At 52.2% G+C, this 17,905-nt stretch overlaps 1 protein-coding gene across 1 annotated transcript; it reads right to left on the minus strand.

The window, feature by feature from the left end:
- Nucleotides 1–5,451: 5,451 nt before the first annotated feature.
- On the minus strand, nt 5,452–15,016 carry LOC144267642 (2-hydroxyacylsphingosine 1-beta-galactosyltransferase-like). Its single transcript, XM_077821775.1, has 6 exons — nt 14,948–15,016; nt 12,141–12,985; nt 8,055–8,194; nt 7,866–7,942; nt 7,307–7,526; nt 5,452–6,293 (listed from the first exon to the last, which is right to left on the minus strand). The coding sequence occupies exons 2-6, from the start codon at nt 12,981–12,983 to the stop codon at nt 5,978–5,980; spliced, it is 1,596 nt and encodes a 531-aa protein (XP_077677901.1). The 5' UTR covers nt 12,984–12,985; nt 14,948–15,016; the 3' UTR covers nt 5,452–5,977.
- Between the last annotated feature and the right edge of the window lie 2,889 nt (nt 15,017–17,905).

The following is a 17,905-nucleotide window of genomic DNA, read 5'->3' on the forward strand; positions in this document are numbered from 1 at the left end:
TTTATTAGGTAATTGAAATATTACCTAATAATAGGTAGGGGGGAGGTTTAGGTTGGATATTAGCAAAAACTTTTTCACTAAGAGGGTGGTGAAACACTGGAATGCATTACCTAGGGAGGTGGTGAAATCTCCTTCCTTAGAGGTTTTTAAGGTCAGGCTTGACAAAGCCCTGGCTGGGATGATTTAACTGGGAATTGGTCCTGCTTCGAGCAGGGGGTTGGACTAGATGACCTTCAGGGGTCCCTTCCAACCCTGATATTCTATGATTCTATGATTCTATTTTTTTTTTACAGTGCAAATATTTGTAATAAAATATAAATATAAAGTGAGCACTGTACACTTGGTATTCTGTGAATATTTGAAAATGTAGAAAACATCCAAAAATATTTAAATAAATGATATCTATTATTAAGAGTGCGATTAATTATTTTAATCGCTTGACTGCCTAATAATAATTCATAAGAGTAGGACCTAGTTCAGAGGTGGGCAAACTACAGCCCGTGGGCCACATCCGGCCCGCAGGACCATCCTGCCCAGCCCCTAAGCTCCTGGCCTGGGAGGCTCGCGCCCGGCCCCTCCCTTGCTGTTCTCCCTCCCCTGCAGCCTCGGCTCACTGCGCCACCGGCGCCATGCTCTGGGCAGCAGTGCAGCTGCGGAGCCGCGGCCTGACCCAGTGCTGTGGGTGGCACGGGTGGCGTGGCTGGCTCCATCGGCTGCCTGTCCTGGTGCTCTGGGCGGCACGGCTGTAGTGCCGCCAGCCACCAGTGCTCCAGGCAGTGCGGTAAGGGGGTGGGGGGTTGAATAGAGGGCAGGGGAGTTTGGGGGTGTGGTCAGGGAGCGGGGGTGTGGATAAGTGTTGGGGTGGTCAGAGGGCGGGGAACAGGGGGGTTGAATGGGGACAGGGGTCCCGGGGGGGGGCAGTCAGGAAGGAAGGGCAGTTACGTGGAGTGGCAGGGGGCAGTCAGGGGCAGGGCAGTCAGGAATGAGAGGAAGGGTTGGATGGGGTGGAGGGTCCGGGGGTGGTCAGGGGACAGGAAGCGGGTGGATGGGGCAGGAGTCCCGGGGGGGGGGAGGGGCCTCGGGGTGAAAAGCAAGGGGGAATCGCATAGGGGGCAGGGGCAGGGCCACGCCTGGCTGTTTGGGGAGGCACAGCCTCCCCTAACCGGCCCTCCATACCATTTCAGAAACCCAGTGCGCCCCTCAGGCCAAAAAGTTTGCCCGCCCCGCCCTAGTTCGTGTTTTAGGATTTGGGTTTGTATGTGACCATTTGTTTCCATCACGCGCCCTTGCTTCTGTTTGACTCTCTGGTCTTTCGTAAATACGGTTTCCTTTTGTTTTACTACAATCAAGCTCACGTGCTGTATGTGACACAGAAGAGGTGGGCTAAGATGAAACCCATCAACTGGGCTACGCTGTTCCTTTGGGAACAGAGGAGCTGGGATTTCTGGGGTAGCTGCTGATCAGGGGCTGGATACCATAGGCAGATGCTTGGCAGGGGTGCATCTACTGTCAGCCGGCAGAACCCAGAGGAGAGGGCTTGAGTGACCGACAGGCTGGTTTGTGCTAGAAGCTAACACCCAGCTGGCACGGGCAGGACTCCCTCATGCTGAAGGCAGCTGGTGACAAGGTGACTCTCAGCCCTCTGGGTACCCAGAAAAGCACCACACTATGACACAGCGGTGATGATCTCACAGCAGCCTAAGGCATGGTGTGCGTGGGGCCAGTGCACCTACAGAGACTCCAGCGTGTGCATTGGTCAGCTAGGAGGAAGGAAAGTTTCCAAGCAAGCTGGAGTGGGGAGACTTTAGTTATACTCTAGCACAGGGGTTCTCAAACTGGGGGTCAGGACCCCTCGGGGATCACAAGGTTATTACATGGGGGGGTCGTGAGTGGTCAACCTCCACCCCAAATCCTGCTTTGCCTCCAGCATTTATAATGGTGTTAAATATATTAAAACGTTTTCTTAATTTATAAGTGTGTGTGGGGGGGGGTCGTCGCACTCAGAGGCTTGCTCTGTGAAAGGGGTCACCAGTAAAAAAGTTTGAGAGCCTCTGCTCTAGCAGCTTATGGAGGCTAAATGGAGGAGGCAAAGGGCCTGATTCTTTGTATCACTCAGGGAACGGTTGCCACTGCTAGGTTGTCTACACGTTTCCCCCTTCCAGTCAGCTTGTGCAGCTTCATCCTTGCTTGTGCAGAGTTAGAGCTGCTGCTCTTCAGGCAAGAGCTGCTTTCTCTAAACATGGACAGCTTAGTGACCCTAGCTGCAGCTGGGAAAAATGAGGCACTCAACTAAGTGACAGCATCACGTTGTTGGAAGCAGAACCCATGGCATCTGTGCAGATGCAGAAGGGGGAGATGTGCTGTGCTGCAGAGACCCAGCCTAAGGTAAGGCCTGTGGGAGAAGCAGCAGCTATTCAGCACTCTCTGCACCCTGCTGGAAAGGATCAGTTGGAGCCCTGTAACACTGCACTGAGTTCTCCAGCTGTGCTAGCCAGGTTAGCGGTATCTTGGAGTCGACGAAAACTGCAAAGAGGGCCAGTAGTTAGAGCATGGCTGCATTGCCAACGCTGCAGGGAGAGGTCTAGTAAATGGAGTAGCTACACACTCCCCCAACCAGAGTTTCTGCAGTGCCTGTGTAGGGTCGTACTGGTCCTTTCCAAATTAACTTTCCCACCGTGTCTTGAGATGCGATCTCTGTTCACAAGCCGGTCTTTCCTCATTGCTAGGAGAGGTTCTGAAGAACCTGACCATGCAAGCTAAACCTGAAAAGCAAGTTAATTCACTCCCCACACACATCCCCACCCCTGAAGAGGCCCACAGTCCCCGCTGAGGGATTTTGCATACACCAGCAAAAATCCCTGAAGCACACACTGTTCCAAAAACCCAGAGGGCCAGACAGAAGGCCAGCTTTGTATACAAATATCTGCATGAGGCCCACAGCGGATTCCCAGCTCCTGAGCTTAACCACCATGCTCTTCTTCAGCGCCAGGATAGGAATGGGGAGGCATGTCTCCCAGAGGGCACCTCTCTACCCCACAAATCATAGCTCTGGCTTGATATACAACAGTACATTGTCCTCTGCAGCTCTCTACCCAGGAGGGCATTGTTTCACAGACGATTCATTGTTTTAGAGAAGAAGTTAAGTGACTTGCCGACAGTGACACAGCCAAGTCATCAGAGTCCTGAGTCCTGGCTTAGCCCCCTGCAGGCCACAAAGGGAACACTGGGGTCAAACATGCTGCCCTTTTACTCGCAGAGGGAAATGGGCACTAGCTCCTCCCTGGCCGAGCCCACTCCCTGCACATGTCGTTCCTGCCCCAGGAAAGACTGTGACCAACGTCTTTCCAGGATGAATATGAGCTAGAACTGACTTTGGCGCTCACTCCTGCAGTTCCTTTGTTGGCCAAAGAGGGCGCTGTGGAGGAAAGCGAGGCCAGCCCTGCCTCTCTGCTCCACAGCACTAGCTCTGCACCTGGAATGCGAATGGACAGTGAAAAAACAGACCCGGCGCACAGCAAGAGAATCCGCCCAAGTAGCGAGGCTTACCGGGAACCTGTACTGAGCACTGGCCTCCTTGCTGGCTCAGGCTAGAAACAGCACATGGAACTCAGCTAAGCCATGGACCCCAGCCTTGCTGCACTGAACTAAGTTGCTGAGGTATGACGTGGGCTGCAGAGGAACTACTGACAGCCCACCCCATGGGGGCCGAAGAGCTGAACAAAGTACACGAGCTCCCCTCCACCTCCCCTCCAACCACGACACCCCCACACTTTCCAAGTTGCTCCGGGGTGACCAGTGACTCATGGTTGATGTATTGGAAACAGTTGCACTAGGACAGGCATGTTGTGAAACTTGTTACACTGTGTTTTTGAAAAGCCATATTGTCCTTTTATCTCAGCCATCTCTAGACCAAGGCATGAAGGCCAGGGGTAGCCAGCACTCTCGGATCTCATAGTCCTCCTTCCTCTACTACCAGCTAGGAGCAGGTTATTCTTCCTCCATACACCTCCTGTTAGTTGCTTGTCTTGCCACGCTCCTCTTGTCTGCCCCATCAGCATGCAAGCATGCCCCCTCAGCAGTCTCAAGTCAGAAGGGATGTAAGTTACATAGGACTGTCAGAGAATGAAACCAGTGGGGTCCAAGGTAGCCCAGTCACCTGTCTCAGACAGCAGCCAGGCGCAGGTGCATCAGGAAAGTGCAAGAATCCCCGTGAAGCATAAATCACACTTCAGTAAGCAGACAAAGGTCTACGTTAGCATCTCTCACTATGTAACAGAAGGAGCACAGATGCCCTCCAGTTTGCCCTCTAGATTTGATCTAGAGAGCAGAGGACACCAGCTGACTGTCTCTTCTCCACGACCCCAGTGATGTCAAGAAGGCATAAGGAAGGGGCTAGAATTTGGCCTGTTGAACACGGGGTGATTACTCATTCCTCATAGGAACATGAGCGGCATCAGAAGAATGTGAAGCTTGACATTGGAGTCTGAGCCAGCTAAAATCCAAGCTAGCACCAAGTGCCCCTACCCATTCAGCAGCAGAGCCCTGTTCCAATACAGGACACTCAGGAGAGCAATCTAGGTGCTGTCCCACAAATATACTCAGATAAGGGCAGACTGGGAGATGGGCCCAGGAAACACAGTGGAACAACTGGCAGATGGTTTGCCATGGCTGGGGGATAATGAACTAGCTATTGCAAGAGCCGTGACAGCCTTGGCCAAGCTGCCAGCGCAGAAACATTCATGCTTGTTCCAAGGCATCGCCAAGTGCATTTTCCATACAGCTGCAGGTGGATTATAAAACTAGAGCACAGCCTGGGCTTGGCTCCCAATTTCACAGGCACTTGGTCCTTGGCATCGTCTCCATACCACGCCCTCAGGGTGGGGAGCGGGCAGGCCCAGTCACATCTGAGGCTTGGTTTCCTTTATAAGCGTATTGTTGCCTTTAAAGAGAGCTGGTTTTAAGGCCGCTGGGCTGGCCCTCGAGCCGTACTGAGCTAGCCGCTCTCTCTCACAGTTCTCCTCTCCCCTGCAGACTGGAGCTCCTGCCTCCTTCTCTCTGCTCTGCATTCTTCCTCAGTCATCCCCATGTGGAGGGTGCATGACTGTCCCCACAGACCATGAGGCCTCACAAATAGGGGAGGATGGGGGTGTTGCCTGAAAACCCAGCAGAGGAGCGTGCAGCATGGCAGGGAGGGAAGACTTGGCTGAGGAGCGCGGTAGCACGTACAGAGACGTGTGGGGAGGCGGCAAGGGCTTGTACAGCATCAGGCGAGAGCCCCAATCGAGCTGGCTTTGAGTAAGGCCCCACTAAAGCTACAGCAGCCTCTGCCTCGAAGGAGGCGCTCCTCACACAGACCAAACACCACTGCTCAGAAGAAAGAAGACAGTTTATTAAAAAATAAGTTAGCACAAACACAGCCTAGAGCACAGAGCACCAAGGGAAGCAGCCAGAACCTCTGCCCAAGAAATTTAAAACAAAGACTGATTTTTAAACAACCTTTAGGGTGCCCTCCCCTACCCCAAGTCGGCTGCCCCACTGTGCCCAAAGGAGTCCTGAGTTCCCGGGGCCTCGCTAATGGAGCAAGGGAGAAACGGTGACTGCCCCAGACAAAGCGCCACTCCTGCCCCCTATGCCTCACCGCAGACCCTAGCAAGCCAGAAGGGTAACACCAGCATCTAAACCATTGTGAATAAAAAAGGGAGCAACCCCATGTTCCTCCCCGGAAACCTACCCACTCATGCCCCGCCTCAATGCTCCCACAGTCCTGGCCAAATGCATCCACCCATGCCTCGATCCATGTCCCCACCCACGTGTGCTGTACACAGAGGCACACATGGGCCTTTGCACCGCTCTTTCCCCCTCTTCCCAGCCACGAGAGCAGCAATCAGACTGACTGACAAGCTTGTGTCTCTGCGTGTGCCTGGGCGGTGTGCGTGCTCGCACTGGAGTCTGTTTCGCGCCCTGAGCACACCGCGCACTACTGCGCCTTCTTCCCCTCTGTGAGGTGGCCATTCAGACAGTTGCCATTCAGATGCACGGAACTGACACTCTTTCCACGGTACCACACAATGGCTTTGGACAGAGCATAGGCAGCGCCGGCCAGACAGAGAAGGAAGAGAGCAAGGATATCCAGGCAGAAGTACTCGTAGAAGGAGAGGTCGTAGACGGCTGGGCGAAGGTACGGCGCCCCGTCGTGGCGGAGGACGTACTCCAGCCAGTACACCGTGCGGTTCAGAGCGTGCATAGGCGTGTCTCGGTGCAGGGCCGAGATCTGCTTGGCTGCTTTATTGTAGCTGCAAGACAGGAAGCAAAAAAAGTAAAAAGTCACCCACTGTTATTTCACAGTCACTTCTCTGGGTAGAACAGCCCCTTCTGACTCATGACGGGCCCGAAGCCTACAAGGAACCAAGCAGCCTCAATTCCCACCTCTCATGAGCAGGCTCTAGATCTGTTCCCCAGGTCCTTACAATCACCGTCACTGATAGTTTTACTCCTGTTAGCCCTGCAGAGCCGATGCAGCTAAGGCCACGCCAGCCAGAGTCTGTTCTGCCTCACGCATCATGAGCGGGGTGAAAATTCTAGCTAAATTCTAGTGATGGGATCTTGGTAACAGGCATCACTGTCAGGGGCTCGAAGGACCCGGCTGGATTCTCACATCCTAGTGGGAGCAGGCAGGTGGCAGAGGCCCTTTTCTGACTCTGGGCCTGATCCCGCATAGTGCCAAACACCCTGACATCAACAGCAGTTGAGAGTACGTAGTAATTTAAGGGAGCGGGCCATGTGACAGCACTTCAAACACAGGATCCTGCCAGGTCCTCTCAGGAGCATTCTGGGTGATACTGGCTAGAAGTCACTCGCTGGCCCAAGGATCTTAAAAAGCAGGTGAAGAATTGTATCTTGTACATACAAGCCTTAGCACTGTCTGTGTTTACTGGTCTCTGCATAAAGCTAGTTTGGGCATGACCAAGCAGATTGCAAGGTGAGGACTTCGGTGGACCCGATAACATGCTGCTATTGAAAGGGGAAGAGTTTTGAGCAGCAGCATCTCAGGGACCATTCCAAGGGAAACCCAAACAAAACCAGATCAGTTTCCCTTTCACTGTAAAGACGGGCAGACCTGTGGTTTTGGCTGCTGCCGGCATCAGTCTTAAAGCTCAGAAGGCACTGGAGTGTCCAGGCAAGTGAGCGACGCACCTGGTGGAACCACTGCTTGAGCCAATTGTTTTGGGATCCCAAAAGGAGGATGCATCCAACTGTTCATCTGCTCCCATTTAACCCAACAGCTCCATCACTCAGAGAGCCTCACCTGGGCTTAGAGAGAACAGTGACTATGGCCTGGTAAAGGTCCTCTTCGCTTACTCGGCTCCAGTCCATGAGAATCCCCATCCCTTTTGCCTGAACTCTTGTCATGATGTCGAACTGGTCCCCATAGAAAGGGAACCCCACAACCGGCACTCCGTGATAAATTGCCTCAAATATGCCATTCATCCCGCAGTGGCTGACGAAGGCTTTCACATTGGGGTGACCTACAGAGAAGCAAGAGACAGTGACCCCCCAGCAGATGCCCCAGTTTGCCCAGGTCTCTCCATACAAACACTTGCTGTACTCGTACAGATTTGGGAGAAACAGGGCATATCTTTGGGATAGAAGGAGGGTGTGGAACCCTGAAGGACCCCACCATCTCCTGCCATGACAGTGAGCTGGTTAGAACCTGAAGGAGCAGAAGGGGCAGAGGTTGGTTCCACTAGACAAGGAAGCGATTGCCTTCTGATCAGAGGTGCTCTGGATGACACACACTACAGTGGCATTTTCTTTGCTCTGGTTGTGAGCAAAACTCTGAATTATGGTATTTCTCTCCATCTTACCTAGCAGGTCATTCTGGGGCAGCCACTCCATCATCAGCGTATTCTCACCCAGATTATTTGGCTTCTGACCAAAGTATCTGCCAGAAAAAACAGAGAAGGGAAACCAAGAGAAAACAGACTGAGCTGGAATCACCCCTGGAAGCCCCAATCCCCACCAAACTACATCCTGAGAGAAAGGCGCCCCCTCACCTCCACACAACCCTCTGTGGAAGGCGTGCAAATGCCCCAGCCATCTTCTCCACCAAGTTGCTCGGGAGTGCTCGGATCCCAATGCCAAAGGAGACAACGACAACACCGGCATCCGCAGCTTCCACCCAGAGGCGCAGGCCCTGCAGGTGAACACATACAGCTGTGCCTCACAGCCTATCCTCCAGAGGGCTCAGACACCTCACCATCACCATGGGAAAGCCCTCCCTTCAGAGGGGGAAGCGTCATGCATCAGTACCTGTAGAGCTTCAGTTTTCATGGACACGATCTGGCTATAAAGAATGCCTTCCCCCACCGAACCCCGCACAAGGTGGTCTCACTGAGCTGGCAAATGGTTCTAGAAAACAGCTGTGTTTTCGGATCATAGCTTTGCCAGGCAAGAGCAAAGTTACCTGGGCTCTGGTCAGCCTCTCTGCCGGTGTTGGAAACTATCAAGAAAGCCAGTTTCATTATACTGCTTTGGAAAGCTCTGAGCAGCAGGAGTGGGGACTGGGGTCACGAACTGGTGAGGAGGACCCCAAAAATACAGGCCCAGGCCTGGATAGGAGTGGAGACGTGTCCTCTTCTAGAAACCAGGCAGGTCTGGAAGGGATGTGAGGTGAACTGGGCACCTTCTCCATCCCACCATCAGAAAGGACTCACTAGCCAGATGCAGATATGAAAGGAGCCCCTGAAGCAGCATCTAGGGACAGCACCTGACAGAAATCCCTGCAACGCCTCTCTGCCAGCAGCTGGCAATGGCTGCGGATCTCAGGGTCTCATTAGGATTTTGCGGATGGGAAGCGTCCAACCTTGTCTTTAGTACCTACCGCTGACTAATTGATTTAGTCCTTCAGGCCCAGATCCTCAAAAGCAGCGGTTCTCAAACTTTTGTATTGGTGACAACACAATTGGTGACAATTGGTGACTTTTGTACTGAGTGCGACCCCCTTTATAAATTGAAAACACTTTTAAATCTATTTAACACCGTTATAAATGCTGGATGCAAAGCAGGGTTTGGGGTGGAGGCGGACAGCTCGCGACCCCCCCATGTAATAACCTTGTGACCCCCTGAGGGGTCCCAACCCCCAGTTTGAGAACCCCTGCTTAAAAGGTATTTAGCCTCCTAACCTCCACTGGTTTTGAGGATCTGGGCCCCCAGTTACTAAGTGCAGGCAGTGGGGCGGGAACTACACGTGCTGCCGCACCCCTGGCTTGATGACGTAATAACAAACACCAAATACATTATTTTCATATTGGCACCCCCACTATAAAAATTGTCCCGGCACTCCTGGGTGTAGGTAGGTTTTCCAGGCTGCCAAAAGGCTCTGTGTGCACACACACAGGCACACACTCCTGACTCTCTTTAACAAAGGGAATTTAGCCAGCTGGCTCATTATGAAGCTGCAGTAGCAAACATAGGGAACCACTTTTCCCTTATCAGACTGATTTGGACGGATCCCAATTCTTATCTCCACCTCCTTGCCTCCTCAGGTTTCCCATGGCTCTTCTCCTAAATTTGGAGGATTTCAGGGGAAGGTTTTCAAAACCACCTCGAGGTAGGGGATGTCCAATTCCCATCCAACACCTTTGAAAAATCTCACTCTAACCTCCAACGTCCTTAAAAACAAATATTGACAAAGCCTTGCCTAAGATGTAAGGGGGAAATTCCCCCCCTCCAGTTTTCAAAAAAAAAAAAAATAAATAAAATAAAGGGGGTGTGTGTGTGAGGGAAGATGAGGGGGGGGGGGAGGGGGAACAGCTTCATCATTTGCCTTCAAAAAGGCCTATTGTCAGAGTATGATGTGTCAGCAGGTGAAAAGGTCTATTCCAGAGCTGTTCTCATACAGTATCTGACCCTTTAAGACCCCTGACAAGTGCTGGTTGGGTTTTAACCCTTTCTTGACAGCGTGGGTCATTCTGTCAGCAAGAAGGTCAGAGATTAAATTAAATGATTGGAGATTCTCCTGAATGTCAGGAAAGGTTTTCTTCTGGAGGTGCAACTGTTTGTACCACCTACATTTTTAAAGAACCCAGAATTTCCTGTTATTTAAGAAGTAGCTATAAGTCCTGTAAATAGATAAATTACCCACATTATTATAATAAAAACCCAACATCAGAAGTTCAGGAATTTCATCATTAAAGCTCTCTCTGGAAACGCAGCCAACCTTGTATCAATGCCCACCCACGCACCAAGAATATCCTATATTAAACACAAATACTAATCCACATTTCCAGCACAGACCACAAACTCTCAGCTACCTTAAATACAATAAGGATATAAAGAACCGGAGCTACTGGGATTCCTTCCATACTCGGTCATCAGGGTTTGGGCCCCAGTTCAACATGGAAATAGCTTAATCTACATGCAGATCTACAAATCACAGAATATCAGGATTGGAAGGGACCTCAGGCGATCATCTAGTCCAACCCCCTGCTCAAAGCAGGACCAATCCCCAATTTTTGCTCCAGATCCCTAAATGGCCCCCTCAAGGATTGAACTCACAACGCTGGGTTTAAGCAGGCCAATGCTCAAACCACTGAGCTATCCCTCCCACCAAATGATTTTCTCTCCCCAGCCCTAGCATCTTACAACCCAGATGCAAACAGCTAAACCAACCATCTCACCTCTTAACCCTTTGAGCACAGCATCTCACAGCCAGTATTCCACTACAGGTCAAGTCCTGCAAGATGCTGGGCATATGGCTGATCCAGAATAGGATGCTTAAGTACACCAGTAATCCCATGCAAGGCAACCGGACAACTCACATTTAAAGGTAAGCATGTGCTTTAGTGCTTTGCTGGATTTGGCTCAGCACCTGGCAGGATTGGCCCCAGGTCTCATCCACCCTCTGATATATACACGGGGTGTTCCGAACTGTATCTGTAGCCTCTGTATGTCACGCAGGCACTATGAGGAAGGGTGGTTACCCACAGGGGCAGAGTCAAGTGGAACCTTTATTCCAAAGTTCTCAATTTAAAAAGAGTGTTGCACCTAACATTCTACCACTCATAATTTCATGGATATTTATCCACAATCTTAACCAAGCCTGTCATCTGAGGCTGGCATTTTGTCTCAGTTTCAATCCATTGACTGAGCGTGGGGACCCCCCGGCAAGCCAGGCCACATTAGCCTGTTCTCGCTGAACATTTCCAGCACTCCTCCAAATAGCAGAGCTCCGCCAGTGGCAGCAGCTATGGGAGCTCTACTGTAGACAGGGCTCCTGACGCTCAATTCCAATTGCAGGGAAGTGTCACAGCGGAAACTGAGCACAGGGGAAACTGAGGAGCAAAGTCTGGCCTTCAGAATCTAGTACTGGTGATGCTACATAGGAACAGCCATACTGGGTCAGACCCATGGCCCACCTAGCCCAGCATCCTGTCTTCCGATGGTGGCTGGTGACAGATGCTTCAGAGGGAATAAACAGAACAGGGAAATTTTGAGCGATCCATCATTTGTCACTGCGTCCCTGCTATCTGCGGGGCTGGCAGCTGTGGGATGGGAGAAACTTCTTTTAACTTGTAAATGGAACAGATTCAATGTGGGATCAGAGCGAGAATGAGCAGGGAGCCTGTGCAATGTTCTTTTTTAGAAAAAGGTCACTTATGGAGGCTGGGAGGATTGAGGGAAAAGTATTAAAAGGAAAACCTGGGGAGGCTTCAAAGACTGGTGAAGCAATAGGACAACAGAGAGGAGACTGCTCAGTTCAGAGCCCAGAAGAAGTCAATATTGGGCTTTTCCCAGGTCGGGATAGGTACTGTCATTGCCAGTGCAGAACTCCCCAGCATTGTCGGATGGAGGCAGCATTACAGGTTCCCGACATGCGATGGGGGACCCAAAACTGCATCCCACCTCCCCCTCAACCCCAATACACACACTTGTGAACTGCATAGAGTTGCCATACAGGTTTCATGGCCTGTTGCACAATTTATGAAACTCACCGGTGCTGATCAGGTTCCTCAAGGGAAGAGACACCTTGGACTGATCTCTGATCACAGCCCGTAGACGCCCTGGCCAGCACCAGAAAAGTTAACCTCAGAACTCTAAAGCCAGCAGCCCCTGTAAGCAGCCCCTCCTCCTGTACTTACCACAGGAAGGGGCTTTTCAGGCTCAGCGAGGATTCCCCCAGTGAAAATGACATGGGGGAGCGTGGGCCTGGGAAAGTCTAACACCACATCGTTGCACAGGAAGAAGAGGCTTGTCCCATAGACAAGCTCCAGCATGGACTTCTGCGGCTCCACCCCATGTTTCTGCATGAGGCGGTCGAACTTGGGCAGGATGACCAGCTTGGTGGCGATGCGAGTGATCATGTAGACCAGGAGATTCCAAGTCCGGCCCACCAGCCCCATCCTGTCCGTCATCAGGGAGTTGAACTCGGGGACATAGGCGACAGGGGAAGTGGCGCCGATCTCAGCTGGGTACCAGAAGCCAGTGGAGATCACAGCGTATTTGATGCCAAGGAGGTGGGCCAGAATGAAGCCACACATCTCGTTGGGGTCTACCAAGAACAAGTCAAAGCCCTCACCCCGGAGCTGCTGCAGGAGGGCTGCATCCCCCAGCACTAGATCACAGTTTTCTAAATACTTTTCCAGGAAGGAGAAGATCTCCAGGGAGGTTTTCTTCCCCTGGAAGACACGCTTTATCTTCTCCTGCACCCAGGCATCTGCACTCTCCGTGCTGAAGATCCCCCTGTATGTTTGCACTCGGAGGCCTGGCAGGAAGGGCTCAGATTCCCGACCCTCATGGAGGAGAAGCGTGGCATTGTGACCCCGGTCGTTCAGTGCCTCCGCCACCCGCATGAAGACCCGGAGGTGGCTGTCGAAGACGATGGTGGGCATCACCAGCACCTTGGCACCATGGCAACAGTCCAGACTGAAAGTGGCCACCATGAGGAGGACAGCAACAGGGTGCGGTGGCAGCCTCATCTCCATCGCTGCAGAGAGAGAAATGGGCAGTTACTGTCCGATTCGTGCTGTAGGTCCTAGACACTTCCTCTGTGGGCCGTGGAGAAGGGAAGGTGCCCTGTGTGGTCACCACCTACTGATGGAGACTTTCCACAGGTAAGGTCACACGTTTAATATGACTCAGGCTTCTCCATGCACTACTTCCCTCTCTTCCTCCTCATCTGTTTCTGTGTTCTGTAGTTTCCCCACAAAGAGGCCCTAAGTGGATTTCCCCTGCCTGTTCCCTCACAGCTACTTTTTAAAGCCTGGGGCTGCTCTGGAAAAGCAGCACTTTCCCTCACAGCAGACCAGCTCCCTGGGTGTGTCTGATAAGTCTTTACTGCAGTTTACACACGGGCAAAGCCAACACAGCTCGGCGAGGAAGCTGGATTCTACCCCGGCTTATGTACCAACCGGCTTGTTTACAAAGCTCCAGTCCGCGACGTCTTGCTGAAAGGACAGCGGGCTCACAGAGGCTGTGCCGACGGCACAGTCTGGCCTGCAGTTCCTTTATTACCGGTGATGATGCACATGGGGGAAGCACTCGGCTCGCCCCTCAGATCCCAGGCCGCTACGACTCAACTGAACAGGGCTGAGACCGAACATGCGTTCGGCCCGTTTCCCAGAGAGGAGCTGCACTCGAAGGAGAGAGCACTAAGCAGTGAGAGCCCTGACTGTAGAGAGCAGAGAGGGTGCAAGATTGTGGCCCGACCAGGCCTGCTCACAGGGCGACTGAGCCTTGGCACAGTTTGAATGTCTGAGGAGACGCGTAGCAGCTTCTCCTGTGGCCCTTGGAACACCAAAAGTGGGGGAGATTGTACAGCTCGCTGGAGGAAGGGGAAAGCCAACTGTGGTAGGAGCAGCAGAAGGGGCCCACAGGGCTTGCCACTGTGGGAGGACACATAAAGCCGTGGCTGCAATACAGCATTCCCAAGACACCCCCTCCCGCAGGGAACGCCTTCATATTGCTATATAATTCCCAACTGGAAGCAAAGTTCTGCACAGTGCCACTGCACAAATCCAGGGGCATCACCACATCACTGGAAACCAGCGTGCCTCAAGACATGGGGCCTTGGCCAAAGCTTACGTTCTGGGAGAGGGGACCCTATCTGGGAACGTTCACAAGCAAGTGACTGTCCTGAGGCAGATCCAGCGCAGAGGCTTGGGAGGAATGTGCCCTCAGACATGTTGCAAACAGAATAGAAAAGATGGGATTTTTGATTGTTGATTGTTTAGATTCCTGCCCTCATTCACACCCACCAACCCCCATGGAAATCAGTGGAGCTGCAGGGTCGTGACAGAGCAGAAGCTGGCCGAAGATCTTACCCAGGTCTCACACACTAACTTGATCAACACCCTCTCTCTCCCCCCCACCCCAAAAAAAGAGGCAAACAAACAAGCCCCTGCTAAATGCAACCTTCATCCAACTCTGGTGCCACCTAATAAGGCTGCGTGCTGAAAGGGTAATGCAGCCCAGAAAGGTGAAGGGGATGTGGGGATGGGAAATTCTCATGCCAATGTTCCCTGGCCAACTTCCGTCAGCAACACAAGACTACAACAGCCCATTTCAGAGAGCCTCAGCAGCTGCTTGCCAGGACCCTTCCCTGGCACCATGCCACACAGATGCAAGTGGTGGGGAATTATCACAACTCCACTCTGGAAAGCGCTTTGAGAGGGGAGGGGAGACAGCTGTGGTGACTGCACAGGGGAAAATTAAATGTTTGCTTGGAGGAGGGGGAAGGAAGAGGATTAGGTTGGGAATGGAGGAATTGCAGGAGTGGGGCTCCCACGAGGTCCACAGAGCGAGGAAGGTGCAGATACTACAGGGGAGCTTGGACAGGCACACGGTAAAGCCAGAGGTGGGGGCTGCACCACGGACCTGTGCAAGGGACTGAAAGGAGACGTTTAGAGAAGTTACAGATCCCCACACCACGTCCTACTCCCTCGCTTACCTGTGCCTTACTGAACGAAAGGGGCTCTTCTCTCCTGACAGAGGCCGCTGCAGACTCTGGAGTAGAGCTGCAGAAGAGAGGACAAATGACAGTCAGCAAAATGACAGGGCAGCATCCCCTCACCCAGGAAATGAAGCCACCTGATCCTCAACTCACTGGGCTACAGCATCCCATCCAGAGCCCCGATTTCCCTATGGAACACCAGGAGAAGGAGGATCAGTCAGCCAAGGAGCCATGTCAATTTTGCCAAGCCAGAGCAAGGCTCCTTCCAGCCTGCCACGCGAAAGCACTGGGGATACTTTCTGAGAAGACTCTGCAGACACTGGGGTTGGGGAGGGAGGTTTGGTTAGAGGAGAGGGTGTGTGAACGTGAGCTTGTGGAGCCTGGGCTGGACAAGCATCTTGGAGAACATGCAGGGAGGGCTGGGAGAGAGGGTGAGTTTTCTGAGGGCGTGTATGGGGAGAACAGGTCAGAGGGGGAGCATAACTTGAGGAGGGGACTAGAGCGACGTGAGTTGCCATTTAAATCAAGGAAATGCAAGACACGGTTTTTTAGACACACTGATACTCCTTTGTCTGTCTCGTCTCCCGAGATAGCTCTGTAAGGCAGGGACAAATAGCCTTGTACAGCCCCGAGTACAAGGGAGCCCTGATCTCTGGGGCGACCCAAATAAATAAGCTTTTGGTGCGAATGTCAGAGCAGGGGACTGTTGCTGACCCAGGGCCCTGTTGCTGACCCAGGGCCTTGCTGGTGGTGCTGGCATCCCCTCTTTGGGGGACTCAATCCCTAGCAATGCGGGGAGCAGCATCCAGACCCAGGAATCTCCCATCTCTCCACAAGCCCTTCAGCGAGGCATGATGGGATCTACCAGAATCCTCGCCTTCTCCCTGAGTTGGCCCCATATGTTCCCACCTGACGGATACTCTTCCACCCCCTCACAACTGCCTCAACTCTCCCCTCCCCATGTTCTCAGGATGGCCGTGGGTTGGGAACTGACTGCAGCCCACAGTGCGAGTGGGACTAGGCTTAGAGCACAAAACAAGAGGCACGTCTTAGGCTTCCCACTAACTGCATCTATGGAACCCCTTCTATCTGTACCATGCACATCACTGCAGCATCGGAGTGCCTGACAACCAGTCCCCGCAGTTGGGGTCATGGCTGCAGGTACCCACTCCCCAATCCTCACTCTGCAGGCTGGATGGTAAGATTTGACAAGTTCAGTGCTGGGAGCCTGGGGTGGGGGTGTCAGAGGGGAGGGGGGTCTGGTGGGGGTGGGTGGGAAAGGGAGCCCAGCCCTTTTTCTGACTGATGAGCTGGGATGCTCTATAGCAAAGGGCCAGGGGGCGGATATAGGAAAGGGTCCGTGCCACTTTCTCCACAGTTCAGGTCTCTTCTCCGTGTCCAGTCGTGTTCACCCCACACACCCCATTATTTTCCCTCCACTCCTCTCTCCCTGCCCAGCCCTCTCAGACCTGGATCCCATGCGCACCCGGCCCAGGCAATCCCCTCCCCTCTACAAGACTAAGACACCCCACCAGCGCAGTCCCATCCTTCCCCCTTCCAGGATCCCACTGGCCCTGGTGCAAGATGCAAGATGCAAGAGTAGAGGGACCATAGCTTGTTCTGCTAATCCAGATTAACCCCACTCCTGCCTGGATTCCGAGCCTGCTGCCTGCAGGGACTTCTGATGGAGCAGCTGCCCGCCCCCTAGGGACAGCCAGGTGTATCGCAGCCATTGGAGCTGCAAGGAGTCTCCTTCTGGCAGCAGATGGTACTGCACCCTGCACACAGAACCATTACAGTAGACCTGGAGGAGAGCTGTGTGGCTTGAAAGCTTGTCTCTATCACCAACGGAAGCTGCTCTAATAAAAAAATAGTACCTCACCCTCCCTGTCTTTCAGTCTATAGCGAGGCTAGCGCCGGGGGCCCTACTGAGGGGGCCCAATGCAACAGTCCAGGTCTGTACTGCACATAGGCCAGTAGGAACAGATTCCAACAGGGAATGCAAGGAAAAAGGAGGAGATCACTGTGACTTCATGAGAGATTGCTTTCAATAAGGTAATTAAAACAAATCTATACAGGAAACAGAAAAAAACGCACCTAAAACACCCCGCTAACGCTTGCGGGAAAAAAAAAGCAACAAAAAGCAGAATGAGTTAGAGCGAGCCAAAATGGGTAATATGAAGGGCTCACCATTTGTTGTAACTGGGACAAATTCTTTAGCCTATGTTACACAGGAGGTCAGTCTAGACAACCATCTTGGTCTCTTCTGGCCGTAAAATCTTTGAATCTATAATACTGCCAATGCCTGTCCTGCCTCCCTATATAAGGTTAAAGATGAAAGAGGAAGTCCCTTCTCGGTGTATAGGATAATAACCAAAACCCCATACCCTAAGATGACAAGCTGTGAAATCTGAGCCCCCCAGATTGACAAATCCTCCCCTCCCCTCCCCCCATAATGACACAGAGCCCATACATGACAGGTCACAATGTAAAACTGCCTTTGTTTCTTCATGAAATTTTACCACTTCAGGACTAAGCCTTGTGGCATACCTGGGATGCCAGCAACATTCCAACACCAAATCAATCAGTTGCTCCAGGGACATGTAGAAAAATCTCTCTCATCATTCGCAAAAAGAAAAGGAGTACTTGTGGCACCTTAGAGACTAACCAATTTATTTGAACATAAGCTTTCGTGAACTACAGCTCACGACTACAGTCAAAGATAAAGGCTGCAGGAGAGGTTGCCCAGAGGTCAGATTTTTATTGGGAGTAGTAAACTATTACCTGGAGGTTTTGTTTACCTCTCTATTTTCCTATATTCACTACATCTCTGACCGTTAAGCTTTGTCTACACAGGAAAATTGTACCAATTTATCTTAATTCATTTAGGAACTGATGTCAGTTAGTATGTCCATGAAAGGGGGCTGCACCCTCTTATTTCATCCTACTATTGGT

This window comes from Eretmochelys imbricata, chromosome 7, assembly GCF_965152235.1.
Source record: "Eretmochelys imbricata isolate rEreImb1 chromosome 7, rEreImb1.hap1, whole genome shotgun sequence".
Taxonomy (NCBI): Eukaryota; Metazoa; Chordata; order Testudines; family Cheloniidae; genus Eretmochelys; species Eretmochelys imbricata.

What these genes read in the sequence shown, in the direction of transcription:
- LOC144267642 (XM_077821775.1), bottom strand. Translation starts at nt 12,983, where the DNA reads ATGGAGATGAGGCTGCCACCGCACCCTGTTGCTGTCCTCCTCATGGTG. An exon ending in CTGAAAAGCCCCTTCCTGTG is followed by an intron (nt 8,195 to 12,140) that starts GTAAGTACAGGA and finishes GTTCACCTGCAG; the next exon opens with GGCCTGCGCCTCTGGGTGGA. An exon ending in ACTGTTCTCTCTAAGCCCAG is followed by an intron (nt 6,294 to 7,306) that starts GTGAGGCTCTCT and finishes CCTGTCTTGCAG; the next exon opens with CTACAATAAAGCAGCCAAGC.